Genomic DNA, 15,105 nt, shown 5'->3' with positions numbered 1-15,105 from the left:
ATGAGCCACAAGATGGCAGGTGATGTGGAGGGGAAGGAGCAGCCACCCTTTGGGGGACAAAACAGTGTGTGTCAGACCGTCTGTCCTGAATGAGCTAAGCTAGTCATCTGCTCTCAGATGAATGGAGGGCTTCTGTCTCATCATCAGGGGTTTCCATAGGTGAACTAAGGAGGAGGATGTAGTCTTCTATCCCGAGCTGGAAAATGCCTTGGGCTCTGACCCTGACTTCTTGTTCTGAAGGGTAGCATCTCAGGCATTTTGCTCCATAAAAATGCAGTATCTCCAAGTAAACTACAATTAGATTGTCAGAAATGGAAGGGCACATCTTCAGGCCGCCTTCTGCTTACCTAACAATGAAGTTTTAGAATCTGGGTGAAGGAACTCTCAGCTATCCAGATATTGTTGGGCTCCAACCTCTTACAGTCCTCACCAGTATGGTTGATGGTTTGGGATGATAGGAGTTGTGATGCAACAACATCTGAAGGATCATGGTTTCTCACCCTGGCCTAGAAGGATTCTCTGTGTTACATTTATTTATTACTAGTAATTTATTTATCACTCCTTTATTCTTTACATCAGCAAGCTGAGCATGCTTTTTATCCTTGTAATAGCATCATAGAGATGTTTGCTCTAAGAGGTAATGCTTTACACAAGACTCCCCAGTAAGTTTAAAAGCTGATGAGAAAATTGAATTTGAGTATTTCTATTCTTAGTCAACTGAACTGGCTTTTCGAGCACCTCTCTAACAAGGTGATGAACTTTTGGTGACCATTGCCCCTAGTCAGCATAGCCAAAAGTAAGGCTGATGGGAGTTGTATTTCAGCAACATTTGAAGGGTGGTACATTCCCAATCTATCCTAGAACATGGATTTGAATTCGGCATCCTTTGAAAATTCTGGATGCATCAAAATGGCAGACTTCTTGTACTATTCATGAGAGTGCCATGTGGAACCAGTCTCTCTCTGTCTCTCTCTCAATCTCTCTCTCTCTCCTTAATGGATTTTTTGTGGCTAGAAAAAGGACAAAAGAAGGCGGTGGAAAAATCTGGGAAGATTACAAATGATAGTGAGGCATGCCTGCTTGTCCTTAGCTCTGAAATAATTTGACTGATGAGGCAGGGGCAGTTGTAGGATAAAAGCTTTGTCCCCAAACTCCCTTTGGCTTTCAAACATTGCAGGAAGCTTCTTACTGGGGGAGAGACAGGAAAAACTAACATGTTCTAATGGAAAAGACTCCATTTAGTCTAGTAAGAATGGCCATTGGAAAGGTAGAGATGTGCTCTATAATTGGGTATCAAGCTTTTTTGTGTTGAGATGCAGCTTAGCAGTGGGCATGAATTGGTATCCTAAAGGCCAAAGTGCATATTAGACACAGCCATCTTTTCTACTGTGTTTTTTCAGAGGACCCCAGAAGAATGAGTTTAATATATGGTACAGTGAGAGCCCTTCATCTTTTTAATCTCTTTCCCCTTTCATCTGTTTATCTGCTCAGAATTATCCCTCTCACAAAGAAAGCACAGGTGACTCATTCCACTCCCCAGATTTGGTTGGGTCAGTTGCCTCTTGACAGAAGGTTGAAGTCAGAAGTCACAGTCTCAATAGAGTTCTAGTAATATCCAGGAAACTTCAGGGCTGCATGTAACAGTGCTCAGGAAAGCTACTTTTTTGGGCCACTGCTCCCAAATCCTGGAGATCATTCCTACTTAATCTCTACCCAGAGAAAGCTTATATCAGCGGCTGTCACAGACTTCGCCTGACAACACCAACAAAAACATCAGTCAGTACAGCATTGATCCTACTACACGGTACCCAAACATCAACCTTCAAGCCATCAAGGCCTCTCAGGTACCTTGCCTATTTATGAGGGAACATAAGGGTGGTGGGCAAGGAAGTGGCATCAGAAGGTTCTCTTGCTCCCTGACTGCCTTCTTCTTCTTCTCTTTGATTTGTTGTCTTGGCCTTTTTATCTGGGATTTCTAAAATTTGGCACCCCACTGCACTAAGCCATGTTTCAGCAAGTAGCAGAAATGTGTCACGACCCTGGTGATAAGGCCTGCAAAATGTCTGCCCTTCAAGATGTTCTTGTTTTGTTCTCTACTGAGAAATGACAGTCTTAAGCATTTGTGAAAATGAGAAGATGGGGACCAGACCAAGGGTTGAGAGAACCAACTGAGTTCTACTTTGCATCCAGGCTGGGATCAAACATAGCAAGTAACTGACTGCATCTATCTTCAGGTTCGCCACCTTTATGTGACAGGAGAAATTGAAATGGACCAGAAGAAGAGGAGAAGTCATGCTGGCTCAGAAATAGTTTATAGAGGTAAGTCTTGAGGAGTTCCTTCTCTAGGCAGTAGGCTATATTGACCAACTTCCAAATAAGCTCTTGCCTGCTTGTATTCTCTGTTGTTCTATCCCTTAGAACCAGAATTTTATCATGGTCAAGTGAAATTTTTGTTGCACGTTGATCATAAGAATAGTAGAACTGGAAATGACCTTAGAGGTCATCAACTCCCTGCCCTTCCTCATGCAGAATATACAGTGCAGGCTGCAAATGCAGCAATCCTTATAAATGGCCGTGTAGCTTCTGCTTAAATACTGCCAGTAGAGGAGAACCCATCCTTCCTGAGGATGTCTGTTCCTCTATCAGAGAGCTCCTATAGTTAGGACGTTTCTCCTAATATTGAGTTGAAATCTGCTTCACTGTAATTTCCACCTTCTGTTATTGTTGTTATGTGCTGCCAAGTCATAACCAACTTATAGCAACCCTAATAGAGCTAAGTATTTAAGGAACAATTTTTTTCTAGTTCCACACCCCCAGTGAGTTTCCATGACTGAACAAGGATTCAGACCCAGGCCTTTTGCGTCCTAGTCCATCAGTCTATACCACACTGAGTATCAAAATTAACCTCTGCAATTGGAGAGTTTATTTGACTCCAGTGTGATTCAAACATGCATGCTTCTGATCTGGAATCAGACATGCTACAGCTGCACCACAAGGGATTCTGCTTTGCACCTGAACAGAATATCTATGGGTGGAACAGGGTGGATCCTGCTGCCTTTAGCTCTAAATGTGGAAAAGGATATGAATGTTAGGTGTCACTGTTACACACTGTACATGGTTTCCTGTAGACAAGATGGTGTATTCTCTGCTAAAATATATTTGATAAAGTTGTTTCCAAAGAAGTTGCTGTGCTAGCTTATATCAACAAGTTGGCAAAAGAAAAGAAACATATGATAAAGAAGGAGTCTGTGCTCCATATGTCTTATGGAAAAAATGTTTCTTTTGCCAATTTTAACTCACTGATAACAGTCAGGGACAAGGGATTTCCCACACTCCTTTTCCTTGCATGTCTCCAAGCGCTGCCGAAATTTCTTTTTCCTCAAGTCTTTCTTTGTCTTTATCCGGACCAGAACCTTGTTTTTTAAAACAGTGAGTCATGAGATTTTTTAGATGCTGAATTCTGCTTGACTTAGCCTGCAGGCTGAGGGTTTTTTTTTAAAAAAGAGAAACTTTTCTGAGTTCTGTGCAGGATACAAATTTAAATCCAACATAAAACTGGAAGGAGTCTGCTAGGTCTGAGAAAACTGCCAGCAACATCTCAGAGAGAAGTTTTCCTGGCCTTGCTAACCGGCATGCAATTTTGGATAAATGCTACCTAATCTCTACAGGTATTTCACCCCATCACATGATTTCTTTTGGATTTCTTCCAATGTCCACATGTCCCCATAAGTACGTGTCATGTACCCTAGTAAGTAAAGATGGAGACGGAGGAATCAGAAGCCATTCACATTAATGTAGCTGTAAAACCCTCAGGTCTGTTATAGTCAGCCAGTTGTCTCTAGACAACACCATGATTTCCTCCAGGAGACATGGCTTAGTTTTCCTGGGGCATTGCTAGTGTGTTCCACAAATCAACCTTGTTGTATTTTGGCTGCATGGTGAGCATGTCAAAATTGTCTTGAAAAAAAGATAATTGGACTCTATTCCCAGTAAAGCTGATGACAAAATTTCCTTTGATTGTAGTCCAAAGCAGGGTGCAAAAGCCCCTCTTTCCTGACAGAATCAGACTGGCTATGTAGAAGTATATCTCCTCCCGCACTGGTGCCCTCTCTGTTCATCCCCCCAGGACAGAAAACACATATTTATGACAATCTTTTGTTTTCAAACGGTTGCCTTGGTGAGGCAGATTTCCTGCTATCCAATACAATATCATACCAGACCGTTTCATTCCATAACAATCTATCTGTCTAGTTTAAGACCCTTTCATTCTCTGCTCTCTACAAAATAATCTAAATATGCCACACTTATTTCTCTCTGTGTTCCCTGAAGAACCATTATACTTTCTAGGTCTGAGGTCATCTATGTATGTACCCATCTTTCTCAGTAGTTCTCTGTTGCCTCTTTAAATTACAGCTCTCTCTTGTTTCTCCTCCGTGTTTTCTCATGTTTCCTCCTAGGCTTCATTGTTTCCATCCCCCAGTCTGTTCCTCTTAGCCATCTCCTGACTGGTTTTGTCCTGGTATTGAAATGATTTGCAAGCTTTGGGGTGATTAGGAAAGAGAGGACGGGGGGTAAGAATGGATCCTGAGCTCTTGTCCCTGAAGCTTTAGCCAATTCAGTTACATTAGGCTGTTTTTAAGCTGCTTGTTCATGGGTGCAGGATTGCAAAAGGTAATGTGATTCCTGTACTGGTTCCTGCTCAGCACTGCATTGTTCTTCTTTTAAGAAGATATATCTCGATTGTTCCCCCTTCTGCAGCAGAGCTGTGGTTCATATCCTAGGAACTAGTGGGACTTAATGCCAACTTAACAGGTCCCATTCATTAAACAGGTCTGTGCTGTTTGAAACTAAAATATTGGATTTATTAGTTCAAACATCTCCACCAAGCAAGCTGGCTGGAACTCTTGGTGGAACCCCATATGGAGTGCAACAGCTCACCCAAAGATTATTACGTAGTAGTATTGCATAAGTTCTGCCTGGTGGTGGTCTGACCTTGGTTTCTGAGATCCACTTGGGAAAGGCTAGTTGACAAAATTTTAGTATGGTAAAGAGCTACCTGTAGTCTAATGCAGAAATCACTAGACTGGAAAGCAGAAATGGCCAGCAGGGGTGCTGCAGTGATTGTATAGTTGTGGATTGGAATTTGGGTGATCCATGTCCTAGTCCCCATCAAGCCATGAAACTCACTAGGTGGCCGTGAAGTCGTCATGCTCTCTCAATTTGTCCTCCCTCATAGGGTTGAGGTAAGGATAAAATGGAGAGGAAGGCCGTATATGCCAACAAGATACAAGTACTAATATGCTAATCCCATAACTGAGAAGGGAGTTGATTTTATATGGCTGTCTGGCAAAATCTCTTGTGTCCTACCATGCTCACATTTCTCTGTATTCTTTCTCTTTCCACTCCTCTTTCCTCAGATGCCAACAGAGCCTCCGAAGAGCTCCTTAGCTGGTGTCAAGCTAACACGGTCAGTTACCATAATGTGAAGGTAAAAGACTTCACACACTCTTGGAAAAGCGGCCTAGCCTTGTGCGCCCTCATACATCATTTCCGGCCAGATCTTCTGTGAGTGTCACCCCTTTGGAGAAGCTGAAGGTGTCAGGGGGAGGGGGGGAATACTTGCTAACCTTGGGCAAGTATTAAAAAAAAAACTGTATTAAAAAGTCCAAGACTTGGATAAGTAACCTGTTAAATCTACAGATCCCAAGATTCTAGGATTTGTAGCCCAAACAAGTTACTTTTCTAAGCTCTAGAGAGAAAATCCTATATGACAAAGCATGGAAATTCTTCATTCACTGCTTGAAACATGTAGAAGGCTTCATGTCATGAACACTTTCTCAAAATGTAATTTAAATTTACCATATGTAAGTATATTTTAAATTTATAGAAAATATAGTTAGAATTTGTTGATTGAATTGCATTTTTGAAATGGTGAGCAATCTGTGCAACACATAGAGAGAGGAAGAGAGAGGAAGTGAGTGAGTGAGTGAGTGAGTGAGTGAGTGAGTGAGTGAGTGAGTGAGAGTGTGTGTGTGTGTGTGTGTGTGTGTGTGTGTGTGTGTGTGTGTGTGTGTGTGTGTGTGTGTGTGTGTGTGTGTGTGTGTGTGTGTGTGTGTTGTGGCTAACAGAAGGATTTTGATCGTCCTTCAGCAAATTCTTTGAATTTTTAAGAGCCAAAGTAAGAACTAGTTTATGCATGTTGGTATGCGGCTTGAGTATGTGAATGGACTGCATTCTTAAAAACTAGGTACAAGGAGATGTGCAGTGGTGTGTAATTTTCTCAGTGGAGGGTAGTAGCTGATTGATACAAAGAGAGAGAGGGGGAAGGGAGGGAGGGAGGGAGAGATTGAAATTAGCATCTTTGAGTGATGAACAGGCATGCACATATAACTGTAAGAAGCTCTGTGCTTGAGCCAGAACCTAGCAAGCCTTCAAGATTTTAGTCACTGACTTTGTGATTTGCTGCAGTTCTCGGGCAGTCTGTACTAATCAGCACCTTTTTAAAAAAAGAAATCATAGGTGGTTGCTATAAATACCTTGAGTGAGGTGAACATTGCCTTCCGGGTATTGTTCCTACTGCAGAGAAAGGCCCATCCAACTTTAGTTTTGGATGATGTTTTAGAGTCAAGGAGACTCATCTGTGCCTCGAACATTGGGGACAACCTGGATAACCTTTGGCCCTGAGTTAGCTTTGCCCTGCTGTCATGGAGTGCACTAAGCTATTATCGTGCCTCAAGCCTCTTTCCTTAGTTGTATAATACTGCCTTCTTACTCTGCCTCTCTCTACAGTCATAGGAAATGGAAGGCAGATATAAATGCAAAGTGTGGGCATGGCCTTCAAAACATGCAACTTCTCATCATGATTATTTTGCCACCATGGCTTCTCCTCTCTCTCCCTGGGGGGTGTTCAGGGACAAACCTAGTCCCAGACCCAGAAAAGGGGTGGGGGTAGCTGCTTTATGCATTTTATTTGCCCATGTTTCATGATCAAGAGAGTCAGATCTGTCTTTCTTTCCTTGTCCTACAGAGAAATGGAACAGGAAGAAGAAGAACTGGCTAGTGTTCAGTTACTGAGAACAGAGCTGTGTTTTCCAAATAAATAAAAGTAATTTGTGTGATTGCCTGCTGGTGTCTTAACTCATATAACAGCTGCTTCACATGAATAGCTTGTCATACGTTAGGAGTTGCTGTGCAATCCTTTTTTAACCCTCATCCAAATGGATGCAATAAAAACAGCATTGTATGAGTTTGGGGATATTTTTGGACTGTATGTAAATTCTAGTATACTGAGGTTTGGCAGTAAGATTAGTGAAAAGGTTGCATTTCTTGAGAAACACTGAGAATTTTAATGCATCCACATCTCACCCAAATGAGGCTAACATACAAAGAAGCAGAATATGTGATTTCTGCATCTTGCCATGGCTTGGTGAACAAAGGACATTCTTAGTCCCAATCATTTGATAGGAACAAAAAATGAGAGAAAATAAAAGAAAGAAGGTGCTCATAAGATGAAGGGTAGTAGATGAGTTGGGATGATGTTGGCTCTACTGTTTTGTTTTTGTACATGGCAAATGGCTGAAATTTAGGATGTATTTACAACTCTTTGGGTGATGATATTTTAGAATGCCTACTATGCATATCTTTGAATTCTACAATGAAATGAGACTCAAGAGAGACTGAAATCTCTCCTCTGATTGAGGGTTAAAATAGCTGAAATGCTGTTTACTTTCTATTTTAATTCTATGGTTACATGAGACAGATAATCAGACGGACAAACAGGTCTCACCCTTTCTTACAAAGAGCCCAGGGCTATTTAAAACATGTTTGCTCTACAGTTGAGTGAAAACCTCCCGGAAGAATTTATATATCAATAGAAGGACAAGACAGTTCCTACTTTCAGGCCCTCAAGGAGGGGAGAAAGTGGGCAGAAAGCCTGCTTTTAACACTATGGAATCCTGAGAACGGTCTGCTGGAATGGAAAATAGGAGCCAAAGGTTGCTGGTCTCTTAGTGGATCTGAGAGAGCTCTCTTTCTTTTCCGTTTGCCTTTGTGGCATCTTGATGGGATGACCACTGCCAGGGGATGAAGGGAGGAAATTGCTTGGTTTCTTGGCAAAGGCCAGGCACCCCCTGACTTGTGACTTCCCTCTCTAGAGATTTTAGGTCACTGGACGGGAATGACCCCATTGGGAACAACCAGCTGGCCTTAGATGTGGCTGAGCAGGAGCTGGGCATCCCTCCAGTCCTCTCCAGCACTGAAATGGCTTCGATGTCTGAGTCGGAACAGCTTGGCTTGATCACTTACCTGAGCCAGTTTCATGATGCCTTCAAGAGTTCTCCAGGTAGGTCTGAGTTCTACCACTGAACACCTAATTTGGCAGGCACAGATCCTGTGCACGTGACAGACCCTTCCCCTTGTCCAGAGGTCTTAGAGTACATACTAGAGGAGGCTAGTTGAGAGTTGGGATGAATCAAGGGCTGATAAATAAACATAGATGCATAATAAAAATGTTGCTGTCTTAGAGCAAGACTTCTCTAGCATAGTATCCCGTTTCCCATGGTGGCCAACCAAATATTGATAGGAACATCACAAATAAGATATAAGGTCAATAACCCTTGTCTACTGTTATTCCCTTGCATTTGGTATTGAGAAACATGCTGGCTGTGATCTTGGAGCTTGACTATGGCCATTAATAGCCACTGATAATGACCATGTCCATTGGTCTTGTCTCATCTTAAAATCCTCTAAGCTGCTGGCTTTCACGACATTCATTGGTGCTAAATTCCATACGGGTCAGTTTGGCACAAGGGAGAATGAAAGAGCAGTGCAGTTTCTGGAGCTTTACCAGTTTGGGCCATCAATCTCCATTTCTTTTGAGACCCTGTTACTCTCATGATGCTTAGTATTTCACCTTGTATCACTCTGGTTGGAGCAAAAGCTGTCCTGTTTTTTAGTTGGGTGATGAGGTTCAAGAGCAAGGTTAGGGAATCTGTGGCCCTCCGGATGTTGCTTGCTATCACCATTGTGATGGTAATGAAAAGATTACAGTTAAGTGCTGTCATTCCCCCTTTCAGAATCTTCGAAAAGTTACTCTTTTGGATTACAACTGCCAGTGAAGTTTGTGGTGTGGTAGTCCAAATAGACCAAGCTGTCCTCCTTTCTGTACTGAGAGAAGGGGGGTCTGATATGTTCCTCAGGCTAGACTCACATCCAGGAAATACTGTGTACTCTCTTGCAGAGCCAGAGGAGGAGATGGCTAAATCTTCAATGCTACGTGGCACCAAAGGAGCCATCCTTTTCCTTAGCAAGCTTCAGAAAAGTCTGTCACTTTCACGCAAAAGGAACTTGGTGAGTCTGTCTGGCCAGCATCTTTTTGCTCATCTGTGACCAGGCTGCCCCCAGTGGCGCCTCCCTTTGTAGCTTGTGTTCTGGTTAGTCACCCTCTGGTACCTGACATCATCTCCCTCCAGATGATTCTGATACCTGCCTTCTCGTTGGATGTCTCCATTTAGGAAGGAGGGTGGGGGGTTCAACTTATCTTGACAACTCAGGGTTCTGGCCTTCTGTGTTTCCTGCTGTTCCAAAAGCATAACATTCGCTTGCAGGAGAGCTCTGCGGGGGATGCGCAAACAAAGAAGACAAAGCAAGAGGCAGGGGTAAGTTCTCCTCTCATGGTGCTTAGTATTTCATCACTTTAGCTGGTACAAGGGCCATCCTGTTCTTCCGCTGAGTGATGCCTTTCTAGACCAAGGATAAGGAATCCATGGTCCTCTTAATGTTATTGGACTCCAGGTCCCATCTTCCCCAACCTTTGGCCATGTTGGCTGGCTCTGATGGGAGCTGGAGTCCAACAATATTCAAAAGGTCACAAGTTGGCTCACTCCTGTTTTACGGGTGTAACAGCTCTCATGAGTATGCCTTGTGGCTGAATTAATGTCACCACATACATGATGCTCCCATATGGAAGGTGATGGTCAGAATCCTATTGGTATTTGCATAAGGTCTGAATAACCTGTTGTGGCTAATTACAGTTACTTAATGAGGTATGTGGTGGTGCTGTGGGTTAAACTGCAGAGACCTCTGTGCTGCAAGGTCGGAAGACCAGCAGTTGTAAGATTGAATCCACTTGACGGAGTGAGCTCCTGTTGCTTGTCCCAGCTCCTGCCAACCTAGCAGTTCGAAAGCACATAAAAATGTGAGTAGATAAATAGGTGCCACCATGGTGGGAAGGTAAACAGTGTTCCGTGTCTAATCACGCTGGCCACGTGACCATGGAAACTGTCTTGGGACAAATGCTGGCTCTACTGCTTGGAAACGGGGATGAGCACCGCCCCCTAGAGTCGGACACGACTGGACTAAGCGTCAAAGGGAACCTTTACCTTTTTAGTGAGGTACTGGGGATTGTTTTGATTGTGTATCTTGTCACAGACCTGATTGTACAACTGAGATGCATCCTGGCACCTTACCATTTAGCTGTGATTAGCCATGGCAAGGGACACAGACATAATGTTAACACCAATTGGATTCCAGCTACTGCCTTGTAAAAATAAACAGGAAGCCCATGCAAGTTAAGCTCACGTATGCAGATCCTCACTGCATCTTGGGAAGACATGCCCAGCTTTGGCTCTATTGTACATATATGCAGCAGTGAGAAACCCTATCTCAGCATCATTATTATACACTGATTTAATGCATGTTTTCTGCAAAATTTGGATGTGCAGATGCCATAGATGTAGGAATCTGTTTATGTGTGAAATGACTCATAGAGTAAGGAACTGGAGATTTGTGTGGTCCAAAGCAGAGCTGGAAATAGATCTTTACTGATAATCAGAAAAATAAACAGAAACTTCTCATTGTGATCCAGCATTACAACATACAGTGGTGCCTTGCTTAACGAGCGCACCGCATAACGACGAAATCGCATAGCGATCTGTTTTTTCGGATCGCTAATGCGATTGCTTAACGTTTTTTCGATAGGGCAAAATTCGCTTTGCGAAGACCGGTAAGCATTTCGCTTACCAATCTTCGCAAAACGAAGCCCGACAATCAGCTGTTCGGCGGCCAAAATGGCCGCCGGAAGCCCGGAAATGGCCCAAAATGGCCGAGCGCAGCGTTTTCGCGCTCTCGTTAAGTGAGGCGAGGGCGCGAAAATGGCTGCCGGCCATTAAGAAGCTTCGCTGAACGGTGAGTATTTGGCCCATTTGGAACGCATTAAACCATGTTTAATGCGTTCCAATGGAAATCCCTGCCCCGTTCAATGATGCTTCAGCGTAGCGAAGGTTAATCCGGAATGGCACCACTGTATATTCCTAGCCATTGCATTGGTGGGAAATCCTTAGTGCTTATGATTTGAGTTCCTTTTGAGTATCTAGGTTTTCTAACCTTTTTACAAAACTAGAAATACAGTGCACAGAATATATTGACTGCAACTGCCATATAACTAATAGCTTCCAGACCGCAGTTCAAATATGAGTCCCAAGGGCCAAATTCCACCCGTGAAAACTGAAATTCAGATGTCATTTAGGAAACATCACCCCTTAGACCCCACCCCTCCAATTCAAACTTGAACTTTGCTGGGGTCAGGAAAATGCTTGATTTTAGATGCTGAAATCAACTGGGAGTGGTTCATTTACTTTGCAAGCCATTAAGCCGGAATTCTAGCTGGATGGATGCATCAGTGGCTGAAGGAGACAGATGTGTTTAGATGTGTACAGATAGCAGATGTACAAAGATTAGAAGCTGCTGATGAAACCTGACCAGTTGCCTTCACTCATGGGGCTTGTGTTCATTCTTCTGTAGGTCAGGATGTGGGGCTGCTAGTTCTTCTATTTCTCCTTAGTGTAGCTGAAGCAGATGTTAGACTAGAGGAAGATGGATGGAATTGGGCAGCGACTGAATATTTTCTTGCACTCTGCTGATGCAATTACATTCTGACTGGTGCTATTCTCTCTCCCCCCCCCCCCCCGCCTCTAACAGAAAGACAAAATCCAGAAAGTTTATTTTTAAAGATATTTTATTGGTACTGTCATCATTCCAAAGTAGTTAGTTACTACCCAAGCTGCAGTGTTTTAAAAGCAAGTCTTTCCTTAAAAAAAAAAAAAAGCAATTAAGGCTTCAATCAGTAAGATGACATACTGAATCATGCTGGAAAGGGTTGCTGCCAGGATGCAGTCTTAAAAGGAACTCTTTAAAGTGACCCTTCTGTCTGCTCCTGATCACACTAGCCCATTCTGGAAAAAACAAACGAACCATCAGCCCTACCACTGGACCAAAAAGATCCAGACAGGGGACGGAGAAGGATTGGGCTGGTTCACAATCTGCAGCACGTCATCCGGCTACTGGCAAATAGAATGAACCAGACCATGCTGTCCGCACACTCCAACATGTGCCCTACACTGAATAACCATCTGATTTCACCTAAAATAGTTTCCTGTTTAAAGAGCTGAAGCACTGGTGCTTTTTGATCATGATGTGTACGGCATCTTGACACATATTTTCTATGGCTAATGGAACAGGGATGGATGCCTGGTTAGATACGAGACCTGGTCTTGCTTTCACTAGAAGCCCAGCACTAGTTCACACTAGGATACCTTCTTATTCAGCTCCATGTGCCTTTCCGTGGGTTCTCCCATCAGCAGTTCCCAACACAATGCCAGACCCACAGTCCTTGTTGGTTCTCTTATGTGGCAGCCCCATCAGAGTTGTGACTTGAAATGCTAAACACACAAGATTGCTTGAGATATACCTAACCATAAGAAAAGCATATATTACTCTTTTGACAGAGCCCACCTCTCTCTCCTGTGAGGAGCAGCGATGCCTGCTATATTTGTGGAGAACACGTGTACATTGTAGAGCGAGTCAGCGCAGAGGGGCGCTTCTTTCACCGAGGCTGTTTCCAGTGTCACCACTGTAAGACCACTCTGCGACTGGGGGACTTTGCCTTCAATGAGGATGATGGTAAGTGAAGAGAGGTGGCTGGAACCAAGAAAATGCAGATGGGAAGCTTGATGAAAGGGCTGTAGCTCAATGGGAGAGCACATGTGTTACATGCACAGTGTCAATTCTTGGCGTCTCCCAGTAGGGCTGGGAGCGATTCCCACTAGAGATGGGCAAGAGCCACCAGTTTGGTGATTTCTGCCAAACTGGCAGAAGGCCAAACAGGTGTTCTGCAGTGTGGTGCCCTGCCCCCTCTGCCGAATACCTGCCCAAAGGTAGCACCTGGAGGAAGTAGGGCAGGGAAGCCAGAACACTGCTTCTCAGTGGGCACCTGTTGGAGAGGCTGCTGAACCATGGAACACCTGTTTCGCTATTTGCTGAACTAGCATCAGTATTTACTACCAAAGTCCGAAATCAATTGTCTGAATTAGAGATGGGTGATTTGTGTCCATCTCTAATTCCCTAAGATCTGCTGCTAATCAGTGCAGACAAGGCTGAGCTAGCAGTGAACTGCCATAGAATAAGGCAGTGTATGTGGACCTGTATATGGCACAGAGACCAGTTATAGACAGGGTTGTGTTGTGTTCTTTGAAATCTGACTGGCTACCATTCTTTATTCTGTGTTTCTACTTTCTGCAGGCCCGGTTTTAGAATCTGTATCTACCCCATCTCTAATTATTCCTCTTTATTAAACTGACTCTTCCCTGGCAGTAGCATATACAAGTGGGCCAGATGTGTGCTAGCAACTTTCCTCAACTTGATTACTGCAACTTGATCTTTTTTGTTTTCAACTCTTAGGTAATTTTTACTGCAGCCTCCATATTTCAGCCGCCACAGATAGAACTACACCCAGTGACAGAACCTCCATTAAAGAAGAAGAGAAAGTAAGTGAGGTTGAGCACTTAATTTTCACAATTAAGAAGGGTTTGGTGTTTACTCAGCAAGACCATTCTTGAACTCATAATTAAGTCAGCAACTTCATTCTAAAAGATTATTTTGTACCTTGTCACAGGTATCTGGGCAGCTTATCTTATTATATGCATGAGGGATGGATGTACTTGCAACTTGCTTGCTTGTAAAGTTGATTTTCTGTGTGTGGTTCCTCTAGGGCTTCTCTGAGCTGGGCAGTCCTTCAGATGAAGGAATACTGAATTTGGATGCTGAGGAAGATAGGATGGAAACAGATTCAGATGAGAAAAGTCTATCTTCTGTCTTGGATCAGCTGCCAGGAGGCCAACCTGAAGAACTTTGGAAGTCAACTGATGATGACGCCAGCCTATCTCCATCCAGGGAAGATGGAGACTCTCCCACAATTAATTCATCACAGCACTTGCATCATCAGTCCTCTGTTGCAGGGGATGTGGAATTGGGGAGCTTTGTTCCTGAGACCAGTTTAGCTTCACAGGCTGTAGATAAAAGTGTAGCCGATGGCAGGACTGATCCTAAAAAAACACTTGATCTAAGAAATTGGACTGATGGCCAGTTGCTGAGAGAGGCAGATGGACAATTTGTGAGAGAACAGCAAGGAACTGGTGTAAACCCTGCCATTTCTAGCAAAGTGCTAATTGCTCCTCAACTAGAATTAGAACAGGAAGAGCCTGGAAATGCACAGAGGAGAAGGATTCACCTGTCAACTCTGGAAAAACATGAATTATCCAGGCTGAGTCCTACTTCAGATTCGTTTCATTTTCCAGATATGATTCTGGAAGAATCCAGCATCAACAAAGGTTTTATTTATTTACTTACTTTTACTTCTAACCTGCCCCATTCCAAAGACTTGGGGTGGATAATTAAAAGAGAGGACGGCTGCTCACCATAGAATTCAATGGCTTCTGATCCAATAAGTAGTCTTAGTATTCCTTGGACTTTACTACTAAAGTCCAAGCCTGTTGTTGCCACATGCTTGCTATGACCAGTTGCTTTTTATTCTCTGCATCCTGTTTCTGGCTTCAAATATCTCACTGATCATCCTGTCCATGGTGGAAGTGTTTTTCGAGAAGCAGATAAGTTTGGACTTTGCAGCTAGAGTTGGGGGTGAGGGAGGGCAACATATGCTGCTGCTTTGTCCATTTCTTTCTATATATAAAATGGGGTTTCTCCAGTATGTGGTCCCAAGTTCTGTTACGCTGTTCTTTGTGATGCTATATATTCAGGCTTCACTGTTGCTGC

General features: G+C 43.4%; 1 protein-coding gene across 2 annotated transcripts in view; it reads left to right on the top strand.

Annotated features, from left to right (window-relative positions):
• Positions 1-15,105, top strand: part of MICAL1 (microtubule associated monooxygenase, calponin and LIM domain containing 1) — a 48,778-nt gene that overhangs the window by 26,745 nt on the left and 6,928 nt on the right. For both annotated transcript variants that reach the window (XM_072997459.2, XM_072997460.2), the window contains 9 exons: positions 1,718-1,844; positions 2,235-2,319; positions 5,418-5,565; positions 8,154-8,341; positions 9,239-9,348; positions 9,606-9,656; positions 12,783-12,957; positions 13,735-13,820; positions 14,045-14,663. In XM_072997459.2, coding sequence (XP_072853560.2) covers positions 1,718-1,844; positions 2,235-2,319; positions 5,418-5,565; positions 8,154-8,341; positions 9,239-9,348; positions 9,606-9,656; positions 12,783-12,957; positions 13,735-13,820; positions 14,045-14,663 — 1,589 coding nt within the window. The remainder of the gene's footprint in view (positions 1-1,717; positions 1,845-2,234; positions 2,320-5,417; positions 5,566-8,153; positions 8,342-9,238; positions 9,349-9,605; positions 9,657-12,782; positions 12,958-13,734; positions 13,821-14,044; positions 14,664-15,105) is intronic.

This window comes from Pogona vitticeps, chromosome 4, assembly GCF_051106095.1.
Source record: "Pogona vitticeps strain Pit_001003342236 chromosome 4, PviZW2.1, whole genome shotgun sequence".
Lineage (NCBI taxonomy): Eukaryota > Metazoa > Chordata > Lepidosauria > Squamata > Agamidae > Pogona > Pogona vitticeps.
Note: the sequence above shows the minus strand (reverse complement) of the source record. Positions and strands in the feature narration are given on the sequence as shown.